Source organism: Diceros bicornis, chromosome 7 (assembly GCF_020826845.1).
Source record: "Diceros bicornis minor isolate mBicDic1 chromosome 7, mDicBic1.mat.cur, whole genome shotgun sequence".
Classification (NCBI taxonomy): Eukaryota; Metazoa; Chordata; class Mammalia; order Perissodactyla; family Rhinocerotidae; genus Diceros; species Diceros bicornis.
In genome coordinates, this window is record NC_080746.1 from 75,370,579 (window position 1) to 75,391,971 (window position 21,393).

General features: G+C 48.4%; 1 protein-coding gene across 1 annotated transcript in view; it reads left to right on the forward strand.

Moving 5' to 3' along the window:
• Positions 1 to 7,483, forward strand: part of OTOG (otogelin) — a 93,175-nt gene extending 85,692 nt beyond the window's left edge. The window contains exons 50-56 of the mRNA XM_058546078.1: positions 623 to 698; positions 823 to 1,001; positions 1,778 to 1,882; positions 2,078 to 2,197; positions 3,428 to 3,473; positions 5,727 to 5,806; positions 5,947 to 7,483. Of these exons, the coding sequence (XP_058402061.1) occupies positions 623 to 698; positions 823 to 1,001; positions 1,778 to 1,882; positions 2,078 to 2,197; positions 3,428 to 3,473; positions 5,727 to 5,806; positions 5,947 to 6,147 (807 nt within the window). The 3' untranslated portion in view covers positions 6,148 to 7,483. The remainder of the gene's footprint in view (positions 1 to 622; positions 699 to 822; positions 1,002 to 1,777; positions 1,883 to 2,077; positions 2,198 to 3,427; positions 3,474 to 5,726; positions 5,807 to 5,946) is intronic.
• The last annotated feature ends 13,910 nt before the right edge of the window (positions 7,484 to 21,393 follow it).

Here is a 21,393-nt window from a genome sequence, read left to right on the forward strand (position 1 = left end):
CTCAATGAGGTTAATTCTGTAACCATCTCAATTACACAAACAAGGAAACTAAAGTTAAAGTCATGTAGCTAGTAAATCACAGAGCCAGGATTGGAGCCCAGGAAATCTGACCCAGAGACCATGCCCTTAATCACCAGGCTGCACAGCCACTGGGGGAAGTGAAATACTTTAAGAAATGTAAAGTTACGTTTAAAGTTACATTTTTTACATAATTTTCTGGATTATACGTATTCCCCCCACCCCAGCACACATTTCCTCTCATTTTGTCCCCCATCCCATCCTCTTCTCCCTTCAACTGGTGAAGGAGGAAGGGAAATAGTACAAGCTGTGCAACGGTCCCTTGTTGATGTGGCCAGTGGGTGCTCAGGATGACAGGAGAGGCCTGAGGCCCCGGGAGAGGACACTGGGAGTGCTCCTCAGAGGGAGGCTCGGGAGCCACACAACATTGCTCCCTCAGCAGGAGGTTGACTGAGCTAACAGGGTCCCAGGGGCCCTCAGGCCTGCCAGCCCCTCCCTGCACGCTACAAGAAGGCGACTGACAGAGGGGCCCAGGTAGCAGACTGCTCCCGGGGTGGGTTGGGCGTCTGCACCCCGGGGTGCTGACCACCTCTGCCCCACCCAGTGGGAGAAGTCCCAGCTGGACGAGGAGTTCATGCACAGCATGGAGAACGTGTGTGGCTGCGCCAAATACGAGTGCGGTGAGTGGGGAAGGGAAGGCCGTGGGGTAGCGTGGGGGGTGGTGAGCCACGGGGGGCCAGCCAGGCTGGGGCGGTGTGGGGGCCGGGCTCTCGGTGACTGTTGCTGCCCTGCACGCCCCTCCAGTGAAGGCCCCCGTGTGTCTGAGCCGAGAGCTGGGGGTGATGCAGCCAGGCCAGACGGTGGTGGAGCTCTCAGCAGATGGCGTGTGCCACACCTCCCGCTGCACCGACATGCTCGACCCTCTTACCGGCTTCTACCAGATCAACGCCACCTCCATGCTGTGTGACGTCCACTGCGAGGCGGTAGGGACAGTGAAGTGGGGGCGGGCTGGTCAGGAGGGCTGGCCTGGGAGACCCAGGTGCTCCAGGAGTCAGAGGGCCCTTGGAGCTTGCCCCAAGCTCTCTAGACAAGTGTGAAGCATGGGCATCAGGGCGGACCACAGAGAACTCTGTGGAAAGTGCTGAGAATGGGGCTGGGTTGGGAGAGGGAATAGCAGAGTAGAGGCCTGGCGAGAGTGGGGACTGACAGAGAGACACACGTTCACTTGTGCCTGGCATCTTCCCTGTGCTTTTGGTTTGTGTGTTTGTGTTACTACCCTTTGTCGAGCACTTATACATGCCTGGTACCCAGGACAGTTCCTAGTAAGGGCTGGTTCCTAGTAAGGGCTAAATACATGTTAGTTGAATAAAAGTGGTTATAATTATTCCCATTTTTCACATGAGAGAACTGAGGTTTAGGGAGGTCCAGTCATTTGTCAAAAGTCCCACAGGAACTGGGACTCAAATTGAGGTTTACCTGGAACGAGAACTGGTACCCTTAATTACGAGCAGTGCTGTCTCTGAAAAGGGTGGAAATGCTTTGTCCGCTGGGGCTGGGCCTGGGAACTGTAGTAGAGGAGGCTCAGGGCAGATGTAAGGACGACCTTTCTGCCTGAGACAGGAGGCTGGGAGTCCCCTTCCCGCACATCTGCAGGGGCCCCTCTTGGCGCTCTGGGCTCGGAGACAAGCAGACAGCGGGAGAGGCAGGGGCAGGAAGGTGAGCACTGCTGAGGCCCCTCTCGCCCTGCCTCGCCCTGCAGAACCAAGAGTACGAGCACCCGCGGGACCTGGCGGCCTGCTGCGGCTCCTGCAGGAACGTGTCCTGCCTCTTCACTTTCCCCAACGGCACCACCTCCCTGTTCTTGGTATGTAGCCCCTTAACTGCCTACCCGGGAAGGGTCCCAGTAGGGGACACCTAGGACCAGAGCCCAGGGTCACAGACAGAGTCCTGGGCAGTGCCAGGTCCTGGTCCGCACCTCTCTTCAGAGCTGTGCCCTGTCAGTTCACTCAGGCCATCCATCTGGCCACAAGTCCCCACTGCCCACCTCTGTGCCCTCCAGCCTGGAGTGTCGTGGGTCTCGCACTGCACCCGCCACCACTGCAGCAGCACTCCCCTAGGGGCTGTGCTGGTCCGCTCACCCATCAGCTGCCCACCGCTCAACGAGACTGAGTGTGCCAAGGTCAGTGCCAGCCCCCTTCCCTCGGCATGACCTGAGGTCTTACCCATGGCGGGGTACGGTGAGGGGGGGAGGTCCTATGTGCAGGGGTGTGTGTGGGGGGGTTCCCTGGAGCCCACACCTGCTCTGCCACCCCAGCTCCACCTCTCTTCATGCATTTTGCTCTGACCACATCACACCCACATCCTCACACATCACACAGCCACACGCAGGTGCACGCACACATCCACTGTCGCGTGTTCTAGGCACACTCACTCACACACCAACACAGGCAGTCGGCTACTCGCGCACACCACATATCCCACAGGGCCCTTAACACCTCCGCACGCCAGTGCGCACACCACGCACCACCACATACCAAGGCACTCTTGCACACATGCACCACACAGACGCACAGTTCAGTCCTGTGGCGGGAACAGCACTGGCAGGGACAGCTGTCACTGTGGGCACACCTCAATGGAAAGGATTTCCTGGAGGATTTGGAGTTGTTGTTGAATTGTTAAAGCTCCTGAGATTAATATTAGACATTTAAAGATTTCTTATCGTACCTAGAAAACATGCACACAGACACCCATACACACACCTACATGCAAAATCACACATGTACACACACGTGTATATGCTCAATCAACCATACATATATACTGAGACACACACACACACACACATACACACACACACACACACAGATTTACAATGAACTGTCACATGCGTTGTTTTATCCATGTCACAATAGAGGAGGAGGGCTAGCAGGGATCATAGCCCCCATTTTAGAGATGGGAAAACTAAGCCCAGAGGAAAGGAGCAGCTTATCTAGGCTGAGATAGAGCCCAGGCCGCTGACCAAGTGGGTCAGCCCCTGTACCCCTGCCCTCCCTGACTCTCTGTGTGGGGAGCACTAACAGGGGCGGTGGGGGTGGGGCATGAGGGGAGTTGCCACTGGAAAGATGGGGCCCCACACCATGGTAACCCAGGCTCCAGCCACACTGGGGGCCGCGGGCAGCCTTAGTGCCAGTGTCCCAACCAGTGAGGTTAGCTCCTGGGTCTCTCCCATGGCCAGCCCGGGGGCCCCTTCTCCCTCTGGCCGGGGCCTGATGGCCAGCAGGGCCTGGAGCTCCCGCCCTGGGGCATCACAGGAGGAAGAGTCAAGACTCTTGGACTCTTTGCCTCTTGCTGGGATTGTGGCTCTTGGCTGGGGCGGGGTCTCCACCCACCTCCCCTGTTCTCCCTCTAGGTCGGGGGCTCGGTGGTACCTTCCTTGGAAGGATGCTGCAGGACATGTGAGTGAGCATGGTGTGGGCACAGGGGTGAGGGGCTCTGGTGGGAGGACAGGGTGTTGTGGTCGGGCTGAGAGGGCCAGGTTCCTGGACTGGCACCTCTGGTAGTGGCCTTTCAGGGGTGAGTAGATGAAGGAATAACACCCCCCGCCCCCAGTGCTTATGTCCCTGTCCCAACACGAGGCCTCTGCTTCTTGTTGGAGGCAGGGGACCCTGGGTCCAGGAGGTCAGTGACTCAGCAGCCACTCTGCCTCCTCCCGCCCCTGCCGAGACCCCCAGCCCAGATGCCCCTCACGTGAATTCTCCCTGTGGTCAGGAACCCTGTCTTGGAGGTGCCTCCTGGGTGGGATTCAGGCCCATGGGGTCCCTGACCGAGCCTGAGGGAGAGCTCTGTGCATCTGTCCTCACACGAGGCCCCTGGAACCTGCAGCCCCCAACCACATATGCACGCACATCCCAACAGCCTTAGGACGTTTGCCCACACGCCTCCCCTCCCCCAGGGCCCTCAGACCCTTCCTGGGAGGGCGGTAGGATTTGGGACCCTTTTATGTCCCATCACATGCTCCAAGGAAGCTGGGCTCAGTGCCTCTTTGGCTGATCTCTGACCCACAGCTCGTGTCCCCTGAATGTCCTGTGTACTCCCCTATGACCTGCGACCCATGTCCCTCTCCCCAGGTTCCCCAGGGACCCTGTTTCCTGTGGTCCCCATTAGCCCCGCCTCTCCTCCTCGGGTTAGTGTCCACTGTCGCCCAGGTACTCCTCTCGAAGGCCACGGGGCCGAGGCAGGCAGCGCATGGCTATTTCCAACAATGTCCCTTCTGCTTGGTGGCCCTGCGCTCTGGGGGCAGGGGAGGGGAGGGTGCTACCCCCACTGCCTCTGGCGAAGGCCATCCGGCCGACAGTGCATGTGGGTGGTGAGCCGCGTCCCCCGGGGCTTGCATGGGAATGCTTCAGCCGTGCCCGCTCACCTGGCGCCCACCAACGCCCAGTGCCGCCACTGCTTTGCTCCCGCTGGTCACTCCGCCAGTCTCAGTCCAGGACCTGGAGGGCCATGGCCAGGACAACCCTCGGTTCTCCTGCCTCCTGGGAGCGGAGAGGGAGGACAAAGTGAACTTAGTTCTGGCCAGGAGTCCTCCAGCCCATGTGGCAGGAAATCCACTGTGGTGAGGCCCAGAGGCCAAAAGAAAGGATTCCACCCCATTTCCGGCGGGCACCCTGGGCTCACAGAGCGAGTGCATGCATCAGATATTTATGGAGCACCGACATGCCAGGCCCTGTTCTAGGCACAGTGGACACATAAACGAGGCCACGTGGAGCTGACATTGCAGTGGGAGACACAGTAAAACATGTACTAGGATGGATGCATCTATGGAGACTGAAACTTGGGGGGGCCTCATTAAGAAAAAGAAGACAAACTTACAAATCCATATTGAGGTGTGAAAGTGATGATTTATTTAGAATGAGAACAGAACTCACGAGAAATTGTGGAAAGAGCCCATGCAAAAGAAAGCCCTCAAGCTTATGTTTCACCAGCATGATCATAAGTGTGCCTCTGACTGGTGACCATGCCCTGGAGAGAAACAAGGCAAAGGAGGGGTCAGGGAGGGAGGACTGGGTGGAGGGAGGATGTTGTGATTTCAAGAAGGAGATCAGGAAAGGCATCGGTGAAGAGATATTTGAGCAGGTGCGGGCGTGGACGAGCACAGGATTGTTGTCTGTGGGAGGCGTGGTCCAGGCTGAGGAAACTGCAGGCTCGTCAGTTTCCATCCCTGTAACAGTTGTGCGAGGTGGGCACCTCCCAGCCCTGTTTGATAGATAAGGAAACGGAAGGAACTTGCTGTGTGCAAGCATCGTGCCAGGGACTGGGGTTTCCATTCATTCCCGAAATTGCAGAATCTGAACGCTAGAACCCCTCTCAGAGTAGGAAAGCTAAAGCTCAGAGAGGGGAGGACACGTCCAGGTTCTGGGGCTGGGGTAGGAGGCAGCCTGCCTTGTCCAAATCCTCCTCTTCCCTGGCCCAGAGCCCCCCAGGCCAACCAGGCCTTCTCCTCTGTCTCCCCTGCCTTCCCAGCCTCCTCTTCCTCCTCCTTCAGGGTGCTGAGTCGCAGGCTTTCCCCCTGATGGGGAGGGGCTCTAGCGCAGGGGCGCCAACGCCGGTAGAGGCTTCTCCAGCAGGCACTCACTGCCCCAGTCAGGCCTGTCCTGCTCCCGGAGTGCCTCTCAGCTGCAGCTGCCTCACCCGCTCTGTCCCCCCAGGTAAAGAGGATGGGCGCTCCTGCAAGAAGGTGACCATCCGCATGACCATCCGCAAGAATGAATGCAGGAGCAACACCCCCGTGCGTGGCACCCACGTTGCGGGGGGGGGCGGGGGGGCAGCACCCACACAGTGGGGTCGAGGGGGCAGCCAAGGATGAGCAAAGAGGGGACTTTGGGGGTGGGAGCTATACAGCTGCCTCACGGGCCTGCCCGTCTCCAGGTGAACCTGGTGTCCTGCGATGGGAGGTGCCCGTCCGCCAGCATCTGCAACTACAACATCAACGCGTACGCTCGCTTCTGCAAGTGCTGCCGCGAGGTGGGCCTGCAGCGGCGCTCCGTGCAGCTCTTCTGTGCCACCAATGCCACCTGGGTGCCCTACACGGTGCAGGAGCCCACCGACTGTGCCTGCCAGTGGTCCTGAGGCCTGGCGGCTGGGGCTGGCTGGACCACCTCTTTCTGTGTCCAGCAGACTCAGTAGGGGGCGGGGGAGGCACTAAAGGTGTGGAGAGCTGTCCGTGCTGAGCAGGGAACGGCAGGCAGAGGCACAGAGAGTGACCAGAACAGGCCGCACCTGCCCGTCCTGGCTCCCTCTCTGGGCTCCCCCTCCTCCACACCTGGGAAAGTACCACAGCTGAGGGCTGGGGGAGCTCAACTCCGTCCCTGGCTCAAGGTCCGGAATGGCCCCTAGATGAGGGGCAGCGGCCCCTGCGCGTCTGTGACTCTTGCTGCCGTGCTTTGGGGGAGGGGTGAGAGCTTTCCTGAGAAGCCGGGACCAGAGCTGGGCCCAAGTGCAGGGCCAGGATGTGGTGGCCCATTCTCTTTTTTGCCTCCTTTGACCACGGGAGAGCCACAGACACAGTAAAAGGAAAGCGGGCTTTAATTGCAACACGCAGGCCTGCGTATAGCCACCCAGGAGAACTTCCCAGAAGCAAAGATGGTAGGTTTCCAGGCCCAGATCCTCTCACCGATGTCTGTGAGGTCAGGCCCAGAGACTGGGGAATGGGCTTGGTGACCCTCAAGTCCCCTGTAGCCACAAGAGGGATGCCCTGGTATTCTGTTACTGACGTTGTCATTCAGGAAGGGATTTAGAAGAGCAGGCTCATGGCTGCTCCATACCCACCCCCACCCCCACTCCCCTTCCTGCTGGGTAGGCTGGCTCTTGTGAGGCGGTGGTGGGAAGGAATGACTTTCTCAGCGAGGGTCTAGCACAATTCATCTCAGTGTTGGTGGACAGCCCACCCCTAGGTTGTTTAATGGTACCTTCAGCCTGCAGGGGCAGTTCCTGGCTTTGTGATGTGCCTTTTCTCCAAGGAGACAGCAGCGTTGGTCTCTGGAGGGGCCTGAGTGTAAGTTTCGTGGCTCAGCCAATCCCTGGCTCTCTGCTTCATGGGACTGTTTAGCAGGAGAGCATCTGTCACTGGAAAATGCAGGCCCTGTGCGTGTGCATTGTATCTCTGCAAACTTGTCAGAGTCTGTCTCTGAACCAGAGTGTCCTTCCTGAAGCCAAGGCTAGGGCTCCCTCCACACCCTACTCTGCAGCACACCTCCTCCTCCCACCACCATGCCACTTTGTGCTGTTGGGTCCAAAGGGCATGAACATGAGGTTGTTCAGGCCCCAGCACTGCCCTACACCCTACATGTCTGGAGATGTGTGGCTGCCCTAGTGCCCCTAGGGTTGGGATTCGGGGCCCGTGCCAGGATGGTCCCCAGCTGTTCCTGCAGCCTCTTTGTTCCTATATCTGTATTCTGTTTATATATCCAATAAACCACGGGAAGACATCAGGCCTCTGAGCATCTCTGAGGGTATCAGCTTTGCTTTGAATCTGAAGTAATTTCAGCTGTGAAGGGAAGACCCTGTTTTATGGCCCTGGGGGTCACCCCACCTTCTCCTGCCCCACCTGTGCCCAGCACTGTGTCCCACTCAGAGCAGGCCCTCAGTGGGTGTCTGCTGGTTGGAACTGAACTTATAGGAGACCAGCTTCTAGGGGAAGGGGTGGGAAGAAGGAAGAGGACATTGGGACGTGGGGGGCTGGCACCCAGGTGAGGGTCCTGAGGAGTGGTCCCAGCTCTGTGGGGCCAGGGTCAGATAGATGCCTCTCACACAGGATGTGGATGGGACAGGTCTTGGGTGTAGGTTTCACGTTGGCCTCTCAATGTTTCTGTGTTTATTTCTCTGTGGTTCTCTCATAGAGCTCAGTAAGTTTTTGCAGCCACTGTTGACTGTTCTAGGTTTAGGGAGAGTCCAGGGATTGGGTTCTTAGTGACCTTTTAGCTTTAAAGGACCATCAGCCCATCTAAGGGACAAGTGGGAGAATGCTTTCCTGGGTTGTCCCATGTGGGAAGGAGTAGGAGAGGAGAGGTCTGAGGAAGCACCCACCAATAAGAGGGGGAAAGTCCTAGGGCCTGAGTCCGTGCTTAGGGTGCAAGAGCTCCACCCTGCCTGGAAGGGTGGAGCATCCCCTTTGAAGCTAACACTTGGAATGCTTGGTTTTTGCTTCACAAGTAAGTGTCTCCTCTCATCGTATATCTGAATGCTAACATGAATCCTGAGACTTTTCCTAATGAAAAGAGAGCTTTATAGCCTCTTAAGAAGCACACTTCTAAATAAGCAATGGATCAAAGAAGAAATCAGAGTGGAAATTAGACAATATTTTGATTTGCATAATTATAAAATTATGACACATTAAACTTGTGAGATGCAGCTAAAGCAATACTTAGAGGGACATTTATAGCCTTAAATTCATACTTCTTAATTTGCCATCATTTTAGCCAGAGATATAGTGGGACAGGGCTTCCACACCTCTCCATCACTGATAATGATCAAAGTCTTGTAATCAGTCATTTTCTCAGCACAACACACTCCCTAAGTCACATATCAGTAGCTTTCAGAGAGAGTTTCAAACTCTGAGCTCAACAGAACATGACTTTAAACACACCTTTTAAGAGAACTGATTTAAAATATTGATTCTATTATACAACAATATGTTTAGATTAAGACACAGGTGGTTCTTTAGTCATTGCTGGAATCCCAGTGTTCCTGGCTGTTCATCCCTCACCTCACGACTGTGCCCATCTTTTACATTCATGTACACGCTGGCAGCTTTTGAACAGGGCCATCCTAGTTAGCTGTTGTGTAAACAGGCAGAGAGCACCAGGTCAAGCCAGCCAGCCTTGCCTAGATGTCTTTCTGCAGCTTCAGTTTGGAAGGGTGGCCTCAGGCTTTCGGATGCCCCTTCTTCATATCCTATCTGTCACTGGTGGCCCAGCTTTGCTGACTTGGCCCTCCTTGGCTCCAGTTGGCAGCAGTGCCCAGGCCACCTGCCCCACCCCTACCATGTACTCACAGGTGGCCATAGCTTCTGATGATCACACTCCATCACTGGAGTTGCAGTGTTCCTGGCTTTTCATTTCCCACCTCACCTTCACTCCCACCCAGGCACCCGCTCCTGCCTGTTCCTCCTGGAAGCCAACCTCCCACCCCAACCTTTTGGCCAAAACTTGCAGTCCTGTTCCTCCAGCTGCCTCCTAGGAAACCAACTCTTTTTGGCTTAGATGCTTTAGTGAAAGATTAACAAGAAGCGCATCAGCAACCAGCATCATGGTTGGTGCATGATACCCTGCTCTGCACTGCGGGGAAGACACAGAAACCTTAGTCAACGTTGCCCAATTGCCCTCAAAAAGCCGGTACTAGGAGTGCTGATGTGAGTGTTCATTGATACAATTTGGAAATGTTGATTTACATTAAAAATACTTATACCCTTTGACTGAGCCGTCCTATTTCTAGGCAGCTGTGGGAGGCTGAACAATGGCCCTGCAAATATGCCCACATATTAGTATCAGGAACCTCTGAATACATTACCTTACATGGTAAAAGGGACTTTGCAGATGTGATTAAGGATCTTGAGGTGGGGAAATGAGCCTGGATCATCCAGGTGGGCCCAATGTAATCACAAGGGTCCTTTTAGAGGAAGGCAGGAGGATCAGAGTCAGCGAGAGATGTGGTGACAGAAGCTGAGGTTAGAGTGATGTACTTTGAAGTTGGAGGAAGAGGCCACTGGCCAAGGAATACAGGCAGCCTCTAGAAGCCGGAAAAGGCAAGGATTGGATGCTCCCCTAGAGCCTCCAGAAGGAACACAGGCCTGCTAACACCTTGATTTTAACCCAGTGAAACTGATTTAAGAATTCTGACCTCCAGAACTGTAAGGGAATAAATTTGTGTTGTTTTAAGCCACTAAGTTTGTGTTAATTTGTTACAGCAGCAGGAGGAAACTAATACGGCATCTAAAGAAAGAATTCCTACAAAGAGGCGTGTGCCAGGATGTTTGCTGCAGCACTGTCTTCAGTTTAAAAAAAATTGGGAACAACTTTCAATGCCTCTCAATAGGGAATGATTAGATAGCCTGGCACAGCCCCACCACACAGCATTACACAGCCCTTTTGTACGCTGACGTGGCAGGCTCTCCAGGATATGTCCAATGAAGAAAGGAAACTGTAGGTCATCTCCCACAGAGTGAGCCACCTCCTTTAGGCACCTATGCAGGGACACACATGCACACACACCCCTATATCCTTCTCATTCCCTTGAAGGGTTTTTGGACTGAGGAGGGCGCTTCCTGGCTGCTTGGGCCAGCTGGTTCAATGGCAGCGCTAGTCCTGGAACATCCTGTTTGGTTCTTAGGGTCCCAAGGGCTGTTGCTGTGTACGGGAGGATGAAGTGATGGCCCCAGAACAGACTCAGGCTCAAGGGGTATCTGGAGCATCTCCCTGTCCCTGTTTCCTCCCCACTCTCTGCACCTGAAAACGCTTGCGAGAACCCCAGGGGCCGCACCCCAGGCAGGTAAGCAAGCAGAAGTCCAGGACCCAGCCACTCCTAGAGCTGGTAGTGGAGCTGGGCGCCTGCCCAGCCTGCAGCCTCCTGTGACGTATTTGCAAACACGAGGGGTTTTGAGCCCCAGAACCATCCCATTTTCCGTGCTTCAGGCTCAGGTTCCCACCCCGATTTTCTAGGCTTAATCCTCTTCCTGTGGAAATCAATAAGGACATTGTGATAGAATGATTCACGCTCAAGGTCAGGCCGGAGCAAATTGGAGGCGACATGCTGATTTTACTGCCCTCACTGAGCGGAGAGCCAATCCTACACACAGACGCTTAACCCTTTCCTCGCCACTCTCATCAGCTGTGTCAGCCCCTGCCTTCTTCTGCACCAGCCGAGGTCCCCAGTGCCTGTTCACCCACGTGTGGCCCTGCCTTTGACATCTCCCCAAGGCTCTGACCACATAGGCCTTGCAGCCTCACATACTTGTCATGGTGGTTTGGGGAAGGCAGATGGCAATCACGGCACCAAACCAAACAACTTCAAGTTGAAGGTCAAACACTACTTGTGTAAGTTCGTTGGCCACATTCTGCCCCAGGAAATCTCTCTCCCCAAGCAGAAGCAGAGCGCTTCCCCCTTCCTACCCTCTTTTCAGGGTTCCAGGCCCCCTCTTCCCAGCTTTCTGGGTGTCCCACATGGAGAAATGGAGGAGAAGGGGGACCAAATTCCTCATTTTTTTTTTTCATGCACAGCAAGTCAGATCTTTTCTGTGGCTCAAACATGATAGAAGTTTATTTCTCCCTCCTATAAAAAGAAAAAGAAGAAACCAAAACAGATGTTCCTGAGTAGGCGGAACCTTGCATCCAAAATAATTCAGAGACCCTGGCTCCTCTGTATTGGGGGTCTACCATCTTCAGCACAAGCCTTCCAAAGGCACCCTGCTCATCTGCTTCAAGCCAACCTGGGAAGGAGTGCAAGGAGCGTGCACTGGAGGTTTGGGGGAGCAGGATTGAAAGTGGCTTGCTCTCTCCCAGTCGTACCCCACTGGCCCAAACTCCTGTACATGGCCACACCTAACTGCAAGGTGATCTGGGAAATGTAGTCCAGCCATGTGCCCAGGAAGAAGAGGAGATGGGTCTGGTGGACAGTGTCTTCTCAATGAGGGAGTGGAGGTAGTATGGACAACTCTGAGGAGTTTGGCTGAGAAGGATAGAAGAGAGAGAGGGCATGAGGTCAAGGAAAGTTTATTTGTGGAAAGCGGTGACTTGACTGTACGTCCTGGAGGAAGCCAGTGGAGAGAGAAGAAGTGTTTTGCTGGGAGAGAGATCAAGGGTCTCAGAGAACCCGTGACTGGCAGGAGAAGGGACAGTCATGATAAAGGCACCTCTGGCTGGGTAGACCTTACCCTGAATCTTTATTCATCTCTGTGTCCCCAGTGTGTAACACAGGGCACAGAAAAATGAATATGAACATGACTTTAAACATGAAAGTGAGGAGCCTGGGCAGCAAGAGCTTAAAGGGTATGGGGTGGGCAGAGCCGGGGAGCCAGGTGCCCCCCAACATACTGTGGTGGTGCCAGTTAATCCTCTGCAGCAGGCAGGAGGCCTGCACAGCTGTCTCTCCCGAGCTGGAGCTGCGCCCCACTCCCAGCCCTTTGCCCAGCAGTCCTGGCAGCCCTGGGACTCGGGGGAGATACGTGGGCATCATGGTGGGTAACTGGTCCACCCCCTGCGCCCCTTGGGGAGCTCCTTCTCCATCTGAGCCATTCTCTAGGCTTCCTACTCAGCCCCCACCTCTCTCTGCGCCAGGGTCTTCCCAGCCAGCTGAACCCAAACCTGTCCCTGCTCCTCCCACACCGTGTCCATCCCTGCCTCTGCACCTTAGCCTCTCCTGGAATGCCCTTTTCCTCCCTCTCCCTCTCCTGCCTAGCCTGCAGATTCCTAGACTTGAGTCCTACCTCACTGTAAAACCCCAGCCCACGGGATCCTTCTCTTTGGCCACTAACCCCCCACGGCCCTAGGTTCTGCTCCTCTGGGGCATCACATGCCAGCCTGTGTCTATGCTCTGCGCGGGGAAGGGGGATGCAGGCCTGGCTCCAGCATTCATTCGTTATTCACCCACATTTCATTCATAACAGATGAGGATGCTAAGGCTCAGAGAGGTTAAGTGACTGAGGTTAAGTGAATAGCTGGACAGTGGAGGGGTCAGGACTCAAGTCCATGCTTGTATAACTCCAGAGCCCACACTCATGCTTTCCTTCTCAACCAGAAAGAGCACAAAGAGGATTGCTGGGTGCCTGGTAGTGAGTATTCCAGGCCCCTTCCTCCAGGAAGCCAGAGGGGACAGTGGAAAGAGGGATCTAGTCTCTCTTTGGCCAGTTGCCAGTTATAGGAATTTGGCAAATTTCAAGCCTCAGTCCCCTATTGTGAGGAGGGGCGACAGTTCTGCATCCTAGGGTTGGCATGAGGGTCAAGTGAGATCATGGACGGGAACGGGCTGGACAACTGCAGAGGCTGTGGCCAAGTGTGAGGCTGCCTGGCTGAGCCTGGAGCTCCCAGCCCAGCTGTGCCCAGGGCAGGAGAAAAGCAGGAGCAAAGAGCCTGACCCAGCCCTAGCCCACCCTTCGTCCAGAAGCTCTGGGGCTCACCACTAAGTCTTTGCTTCTGCTGTGCCCCAGCCAGCTGTGCATCCTGCCTGTGTTCTACCTGAACTAAATCACTGTCTATAGATTGTTGGAGCTGAAGAGGGAGCAGGGTGCAGTGGAAGAGCCTGGATTATGGGGTCAGGCTCTGTCTCTGAACAGCTGTGTGATTTATCCTCTCTAAATCTCAGTTTCTTTGTCGCTAAAATGGGAATGAGAATCTGGCAAAGTGATAGTGAGAATGTTTATAGATAAAGCCCCCAGCCTGTGGTAGGCATCTAATGAATGGAGCTATGTTACAACTATGGGCAGAACCTTAAAGGTCATCTTCTTCAAACTCCACATTTTCAGGAGCAGGAAACTGATCCTCGAGAGAGAGGGTGACTAACCCAAGGTCTCTCTGCAAAGTGAGCAACTGCAGAGGCAGCACTAGACTCCAAACCCTTGCTCCTCCCATTGCCTCCTCCAGAGAGTCTTCCCTGAGCTCCAACCCAGTCCCGGGCTCCCTGCTCTGACCTCCCAGCATCTACTGTCTGAGTCACCCACTGGGCCTTCCAAGAGCTCTGTCTCCTTCTAAGACTGGAAGCTCACCAGATATGACCTGAGCCTCTTGCTCCTGTCCTAGCCTCCCCAACAATAACTATCACAAGGCCGGATCCTCTGCAAGGTGAAACCCAGCTGAGGATGTTCTTGGGACTTTGGCTGAGCTGGGGGACATCAACTCCCAGGATGGAGGAGAGAAGTAAGAGAGGGAAGGGTTAAGGCTCAGCAGCTGGGGAGGGCAGACTGCAGACGGCCCAGCCCAGCACTGGGAGGCCTGCACCATTCCATTCCTTTGCAGATCAGTTACACCCAGCTGTCTCCCTCCCCACCGCCAGTGCCCCTTGGATTAGGCGGGAAAGGATCCCCGGCCTGCAGCCTGCACACGGCCCATGGGGAACAGCGCCTGCAGCCCACGCCTCCACGACAGCTGCTGAGTGTCAGGCAAGAACATAGATCAGCGGGATCCTGGCAGAGGTGCCCCCACCACAGGCCCTGCCCCTAGCATGTGCAGGAGGGGCCGCCTGAGGAGAAAGGGGGTCTGTAAGGGATTTGGGAGGTACAGGGAAGGGACTGCTCCCAAAAATATCTCCTCTGTCCATATGTCACTATGCTTCAAATTCCACCATTAGACATCTTAGAAACTTTGGGTCTTCCAAAGACACCAATTAAAATCTACCTCCATGGAGTAGCTGGCATTCCTATGCACTGCTTGATAGGAACCCCTTGGTAAAATTTATGAAAAATTTATTTTACAAAGTATATATGAAGTCCTTCAAAAATATCCATTCCTTTGTCTCTGTAGTTCTACTGAGGACTTTAACTTAAAGAAGAATTTAACTTAATAATTTATAACATGGAAAAAATATTGTAGGCCATAGTTTCAAGATAAAGAAACTAATGTCATGAATGCTCTCAAAATACTCAAAAAAGTCATAGGAAATGACAAAGAAAATGTTAAAACTAGAAAATATCTGTACTTGTAATGAAAAACATGAAACCATTCCATTAATAGGCTGGATATATGAAATTCCTGGAAGCTATAAAGCAAATGAGAGGCAGCACAGTGTATGGGTTGGACAGACTACTGGGGTTTGAATGCTGGTTGCTTCACTCATTAGTTCTGTGAACTTGGCAAGTTACTGAACCTCTCTGAACTTCAATTTCCTCAGCTATAAAATTAGAAAGACTATTACAGTGGTTGAGAGAATTCTGTGAAAATTAGGGGAGATCATATGTGGGAAACATCCTTGTGATCCCACTACCAGAGGAAGCAGCATCACCCAATGAGTGAAGGGTTATGGTATGTCTCCTCCAGACACCACCTAGCTGCTGAGGAACCTCACACAGTATCAATTCTGACTAATCTAGACGTTTATTATAAATATTATCAGTCAATTAAAACTCATTGGCTATTTGAAAATGATAGACAACCGTAAAATGGTGTCCAAGTTGAGAAGGCAAGGGAAATTTCCCTCAATGAAATACCATCAATTCAAGAAACAGGAAGGACGTGAATAATATTTTAATTAACATTCCCAGGGTGATTCATTAGGATATTGAAGTATTTATAAAATAAGAGGCTATGTGTAAAAGCACAATAAGGAAAACAAAAAAGAGTTTTTAGAAATTAAAAACATACATGTACTCTCAACAGAGTACCCTGCAACTGCAGACCTACCCTGCAGTTATAAACAACCAGAAAATTGGACAAATACATGAAATATGTGTTTTCAGACATTGGACAACAGGCAGTTCAGGACTGGGATCCACAAGAAAAGGGAAAGACATGAAATGAGTCTCACTAGAAAGCTTCAACTTTCTGCCTGGAGGCATTTTCTCGAACAAGGCACAGAGAGGGGAAGGGCCAGCAGAGCATGGTGGTCTCACTGAGATGAAGAGAAAGAAATCAAATTCAGGAGTCTGAGGCAACTGGAATTTGTGTGGCAGAGTACCAGAGTAGAGGGAGCTATGTAGAGAAAGCGCTCTAGAAATCTGCATAGATAAGTCTGTTGCTGAATACTAAGGTGCATATGTATAGGGTAGAAAGCCATATGGCTGAATGAAGAACTATTGGGTAATTGTAAATTAAGCAATTCCTGGAACTTACACAGGGCTAGGAGACATTCAAGTTCTTACCAGTCAGAGTGGAGAGACCTCATTGAACATCCATTGAACTTAATTGAGCCTCCAGAAAGGGCAACCCCTTAGCAATAGGACTAAACCAGCCCTAGATAAATCCTATCCTAAATCTGCCCTAATTAAGCTTTGAAACAAGTCTCAAATGGACCATGCTGATACACAACTAACTACTATAAAACATAACAAAGTTTAAACATTTTTTAAAAGAAAAAAAATCCAGGCTCTCAACAACAACATAATAATAATGTCCAGAATTCAATAAAAACTTACTAGACATGCAAAGAAGCTGGAAAATGTGACTCATAACAAGTAGAAAAATCAGTCAATAGAAATAGACATAGAAATGACAAAGATGATATCTGCAGACAAGGACTTTAAAATAGCTATTAAAAATGAGTGCTCAAGAATGTGTAGAGAAAAATATGAACATAATGAATAAAGAAATGGAGGATATAAAAAAAAGAAAATGGAACTTCTAGAGATGAAAACACAAAATTTTAAATGAAAATGGGATTAACAACAGAATAGAGACTTCAGAAGAAAAGATCAGTGAACTTGAAGACATAATAAGAGAAACTATCTAAAATAAATTACAGAGTGGAAAAAAAGGCTGAAAAAAGAAATAGAGCTTCAGTGACCTGTAAAATAATATGAAGAGATCTAAAAGCCATGTAACATAAGGCCCAGAAGGAGAGAAGAAGGGAAAGAAAAAAGTATCTTAAGAAAGAATGGCTGAATCCAAAATATATAGAAAACTTCTACAACTCAACAACAAAGAAACAAACAAAATGATTTTTAGAAGGGCAAAGGACTTGAACAGACATTTCTCCAAAGAAGATACACAAATGGCCAACAAGCACATGACAAGATGCTCAGCATCACCACTCATCAAGGAAACGCAAATGAAAAGCACAAGACACCACTTCACACCCTTTAGGATGGCTACTACTAAAAACAAAGTAACAAGTGTTGTCTAGGATGTAGAGAAACCTGAACCGTTGTGCACTGCTGGTAGGCATGTAAAATGGTACAGCCACTATGGAAAACAGTATCATGGTTTCTCAAAACATTAAACATAGAATTACCATATGATCCAAAAAATTCCACTTCTGCATATATACTCAAACAACTTGAAAGCAGGGACACAAACAGATGTTTGTACACCCATGTTTATAGCAGCATTATTCACAATAACCAAAATGCAGAAGCAACCCAAGTGTCCATTGATGGATGAATGGATAAATATTCAATGTATATATATACAATGGAATATCATTCAGCCTTAAAAATGAAGAAAATTCTAATACATGCTACCACATGGGTAAACATTGAGGATGTTATGCTAAGTAAAATAAGCCAGTCACAAAAGGACAAATACAGTATGATTCCACTTATATGACGTACTTAGAGTAGCTTAGCTTCATGGCCAGTCAATAAATAGGACTTAAACATCTCAAAATCCACAAGGCTCCATACTCTACCTATCAACCTGTATGTGGGCTGATAAGTACACTCAAATTTGCAATCATGGTACTGACATAAGGATAACATATAGACCAACAGAAGAGAATTGAAAGCCCAGAAATAAACCCATACATTTATGGTCAATTAATTTTTGACAAGGGTTCCAAGACAATTCAATGGAGAAAGAATAGTCTTTTCAATAAACGGTGCTAGAACAAGTGGATATCCATGTGCAAAAGAATGAAGTTGGACCCGATCCTTACACCATACAGAAAAATTAACTCCAAATGGATTATAGACCTAAATGTAAGAGGTAAAAAAATAAAACTCTTAGAAGAAACTATCGGAATAAATTTCCATGACCTTGGGTTAACTAAAGGCTTCTTAGATGTGACACCTAAAGCTCAATTGACAAAAGAAAAAAAGATACTTTGAACTTCATCAAAATTAAAACTTTTATGTTTCAAAGGACAACACCAAAAAGGAAAAAAAAAATTTAAAAAAACCCTCACAGATGGGAGAAAATACTTGCAAATATTATGTCTGATAAGGGACTTGTAACCATAATATATAAAGGAATTTTACAAATCAACCATAAACAACAACAACAAAACCCAAATAACCCAGTTTTTCAAATGGGCAAAAGATTTGAATAGACATTTCTCCAAAGAAGATGTACAAATGTCCAATAATCATATGGAAACATGATCAACATCATTAGCCATCAGGGAAATGCAAATAAAATGCACAATGAGATACCACTTTCCATCCACTAGAATGGCTATAATCAAAAAGTCAGATAATAAGTGTTGGAGAGGATGTGGACAAATTAAAACCCTGACACATTGCTGGTGGGAATGTAAAATGATGTGGCTACTTTGGAAAACAGCCTAATAATTTCTCAAAATGTTAATGATAGAGTTTCCATATGACCCAGCAATTCCACTCCTAGGTATAAAACTAAGAGAACTGAGGGGCCGGCCCGGTGGTGCAAGTGATTAAGTGTGCACGCTCCGCTGCGGCAGCCCGGGGTTCGACGGTTCGCGTCCCAGGTGCACACCGACGCACTGCTTGGCAAGCCATGCTGTGGCGGCATCCCATATAAAGTGGAGGAAGATGGGCACGGATGTTAGCCCAGGGCCAGTCTTCCTCAGCAAAAAAGAGGAGGATTGGCAGATGTTAGCACAGGGCTGATCTCCTCACAAAAAAAAACTAAGAGAACTGAAAACATATGTTACACAAAAAACATACACCAGTGCTCGTAGCAGCATTATTCATAGTAGTGAAAAAGTGGAAATAACTTAAATGTCCATCATCTGATGAATGGATAAATATAATTCCACACAATGGAATATTATTCAGCCATAAAAAGGAATGCAGTACTGAGAAATGCTGCAACATGGAGACACTTTGAAAATATTACTTCAAGTGAAAGAAGTCAGTCACAAGAGACCATGTATTGTATGATTCCATTTATATTGAGTTGTCCATAATACGCAAGTCTATAAGAAGAGAAAGCAGATTTGCGGTTGCTTAGGGTTGGGGGTGTGTGGAGGGGAATGAAGAGTAACTGCTAATGTGTAGGTTCTTTTGGGGTGCTGAAACTGCTCTACAACTGATAGTGGTGATGGTTGCACAACTCTGTGAAAATAATAAAAAAACATTGATTAGTATACTTTAAAGGAGTGAATTGTGTGATATGTGAATTATATCTCAATAAAGCTGATATGTATACATGTATAGGCGATGATTGTCAGACTAGATAAGAAAAGCAAGAGCTAACTACATGTTAACTGCAAGACACAGATTCTAGATTCAAAGAAGCAAATAATTTGAAAGAAAAGAACGGAAATTTGTATATTCAACTCAGCAGTAACCACGAGAGAGTTGGAAACGCTATATTAACATCAAACAAAATAGACTTTAAGAAAATAAATATTCTTCAAGACAAAGAAGAATGTTTAATAATGACAAAATACTGAATACATCAAGAAGGTAAAATAATTATATAAGTAAAAGCATTTTACAACAGATCTCCAAAGTAAATGAGGCAAAACTTGACATAATTGAAAGGAGAAATAGACAATTCAACAATTATAGTTGAAAATATTAATATTTTTCTCTCAGAAATTGATAGAAAAACTAGACAGAAAATCAGCAATGATACAGAGCACTTGAACAACACTGTCAACCAACTTGGCCTAAATGACATGTATAGATCACTCTACCCAACAACAACAAAATAAACACTTTTCAAGTGCAAATAGGCCATTCCCCAGGATAGACTATATGTTATATTATTAAACGAGTCTCAGTAAATTTAAAAGGAATGTAATCATACAAAATATGATCCCCAATCACCATGGAATCAAGTCAGAAATCAACCAAAGAAAGAAATCTGGGAAATCTGCAAATATGTGGAAATTAAACAACATACTTCTAAGTAAAATAAGGAAAAAGCTCAAGTGAAAGTTAAAATATCTTGAAATGAATGAAAATGAAAACAAAACATATCAAAAATTATGAGATGCAGCTAAAGTAGTCCTTAGAGGGAAACGTACAGTTTTAAATACATATTTCAGAGGAAGAAAGATTTAGAATCAATAGTCTAAGTTTTCACCTCAGGGGGCCATAAAATGACTGAATCAAACTCTAAGTAAGCAAAAGGACATTAATAATAAAAATCAGAGAAGAAGCCAATGAAATAGAAAAAAGAAAAACAATAGCAAAAATAGATGAAACTAGAAATTAATTCTTTGAAGAGATCAACAAAATTGATAAACTTTTCATCAGACTGACCAAGAATAGAAAAGAGAAGACATAAATTACCAAAATCAGGAATGAATGGAGGAGGGAACATCACAACAGATCCTACAAAATTATAAGAGAGTATTATGAATAAATGCATGACAAAAAATTAGACAAGTTAAGTGAAGTGAACAAATTCTGAGAAAGACATAAATTGCAAAACTGACTTAAGAAGGAATAAAAAATATGTAAAGATATATATCAAGTAAAGAAACTGGGTTGATAATTAAAATTCATCCCACAAAGAAAACCCTAAATCCAGATGCCTTCACTGGTGAGTTCCATCCAACATTCAAGGAATAAACAACACAAATCCTACATAAACTCTTTCAGAAAAGAGAGAAGGAGGATACAATTCCCAACTTATTTTACAAAGCTGTTATCACCCTGATACCAAAGCCAGACAAAGACACGACAAGAAACAGAACAACATTCTAATATCCTTCAGGAACATCCCTCATTAACAAAATATTAGCAAACAAAATCCAGCAACATGAAAGGATTGTACACTATGACCAAGTGGGATTTATCCCAGGGATGCAAGGTTGGTTTAACATTCAAAAACCAAGTAATGTAATACACCATATTAATAAAAGGAACAACAAGTTCCACATGATCATCTCAATAGGCACAGAAAAAGCATTTGACAAAATCCAACACCATTTCATGATAAAAAAAAAAAACTCTCAAAAAAGTAGGAATAGAAGAAAACTTCCCTCAACCAGATAAAGGCATCCACAAAAAATTTACAACTAATATCATACAATGACCAAAGAGAGAATGTTTTTCCACTAAGATTGTAAACTTAGTAGGATTTCTGGCCTCACGGCTTTTATTAAACAGTATATTGGAGGTTCTCACCATGCAATGAGGAAAGAAAAAGAAATTAAAGGCATACAGAGTGGAAAGGCAAAAGTAAAACTACCTTTATTCACAAATTACATGATCATCTATGTAAAAAACCCTAAAGAAACTACAAAAAAGTTACCAGTACTACTAAGCAAGGTAATGCAATACAAACTTAATATGCAAAAATCAATTATATTTCTAGATAATAGCAACAAACAAAAAATGCAATGATAAAACAATGCTAATCACACTAGTAAAAAAAAGAATAAAATAGTCTGGAATACATTTAACAAACATGCAAGGCCTATATGCTGAAAATTACAAAACATTGATGAGAGAATTTAAGGAAGATGTGAATCGATAGAGAGCTATGCCTTCTTCATGGATTGGAAGACTCAACATTGCTAATA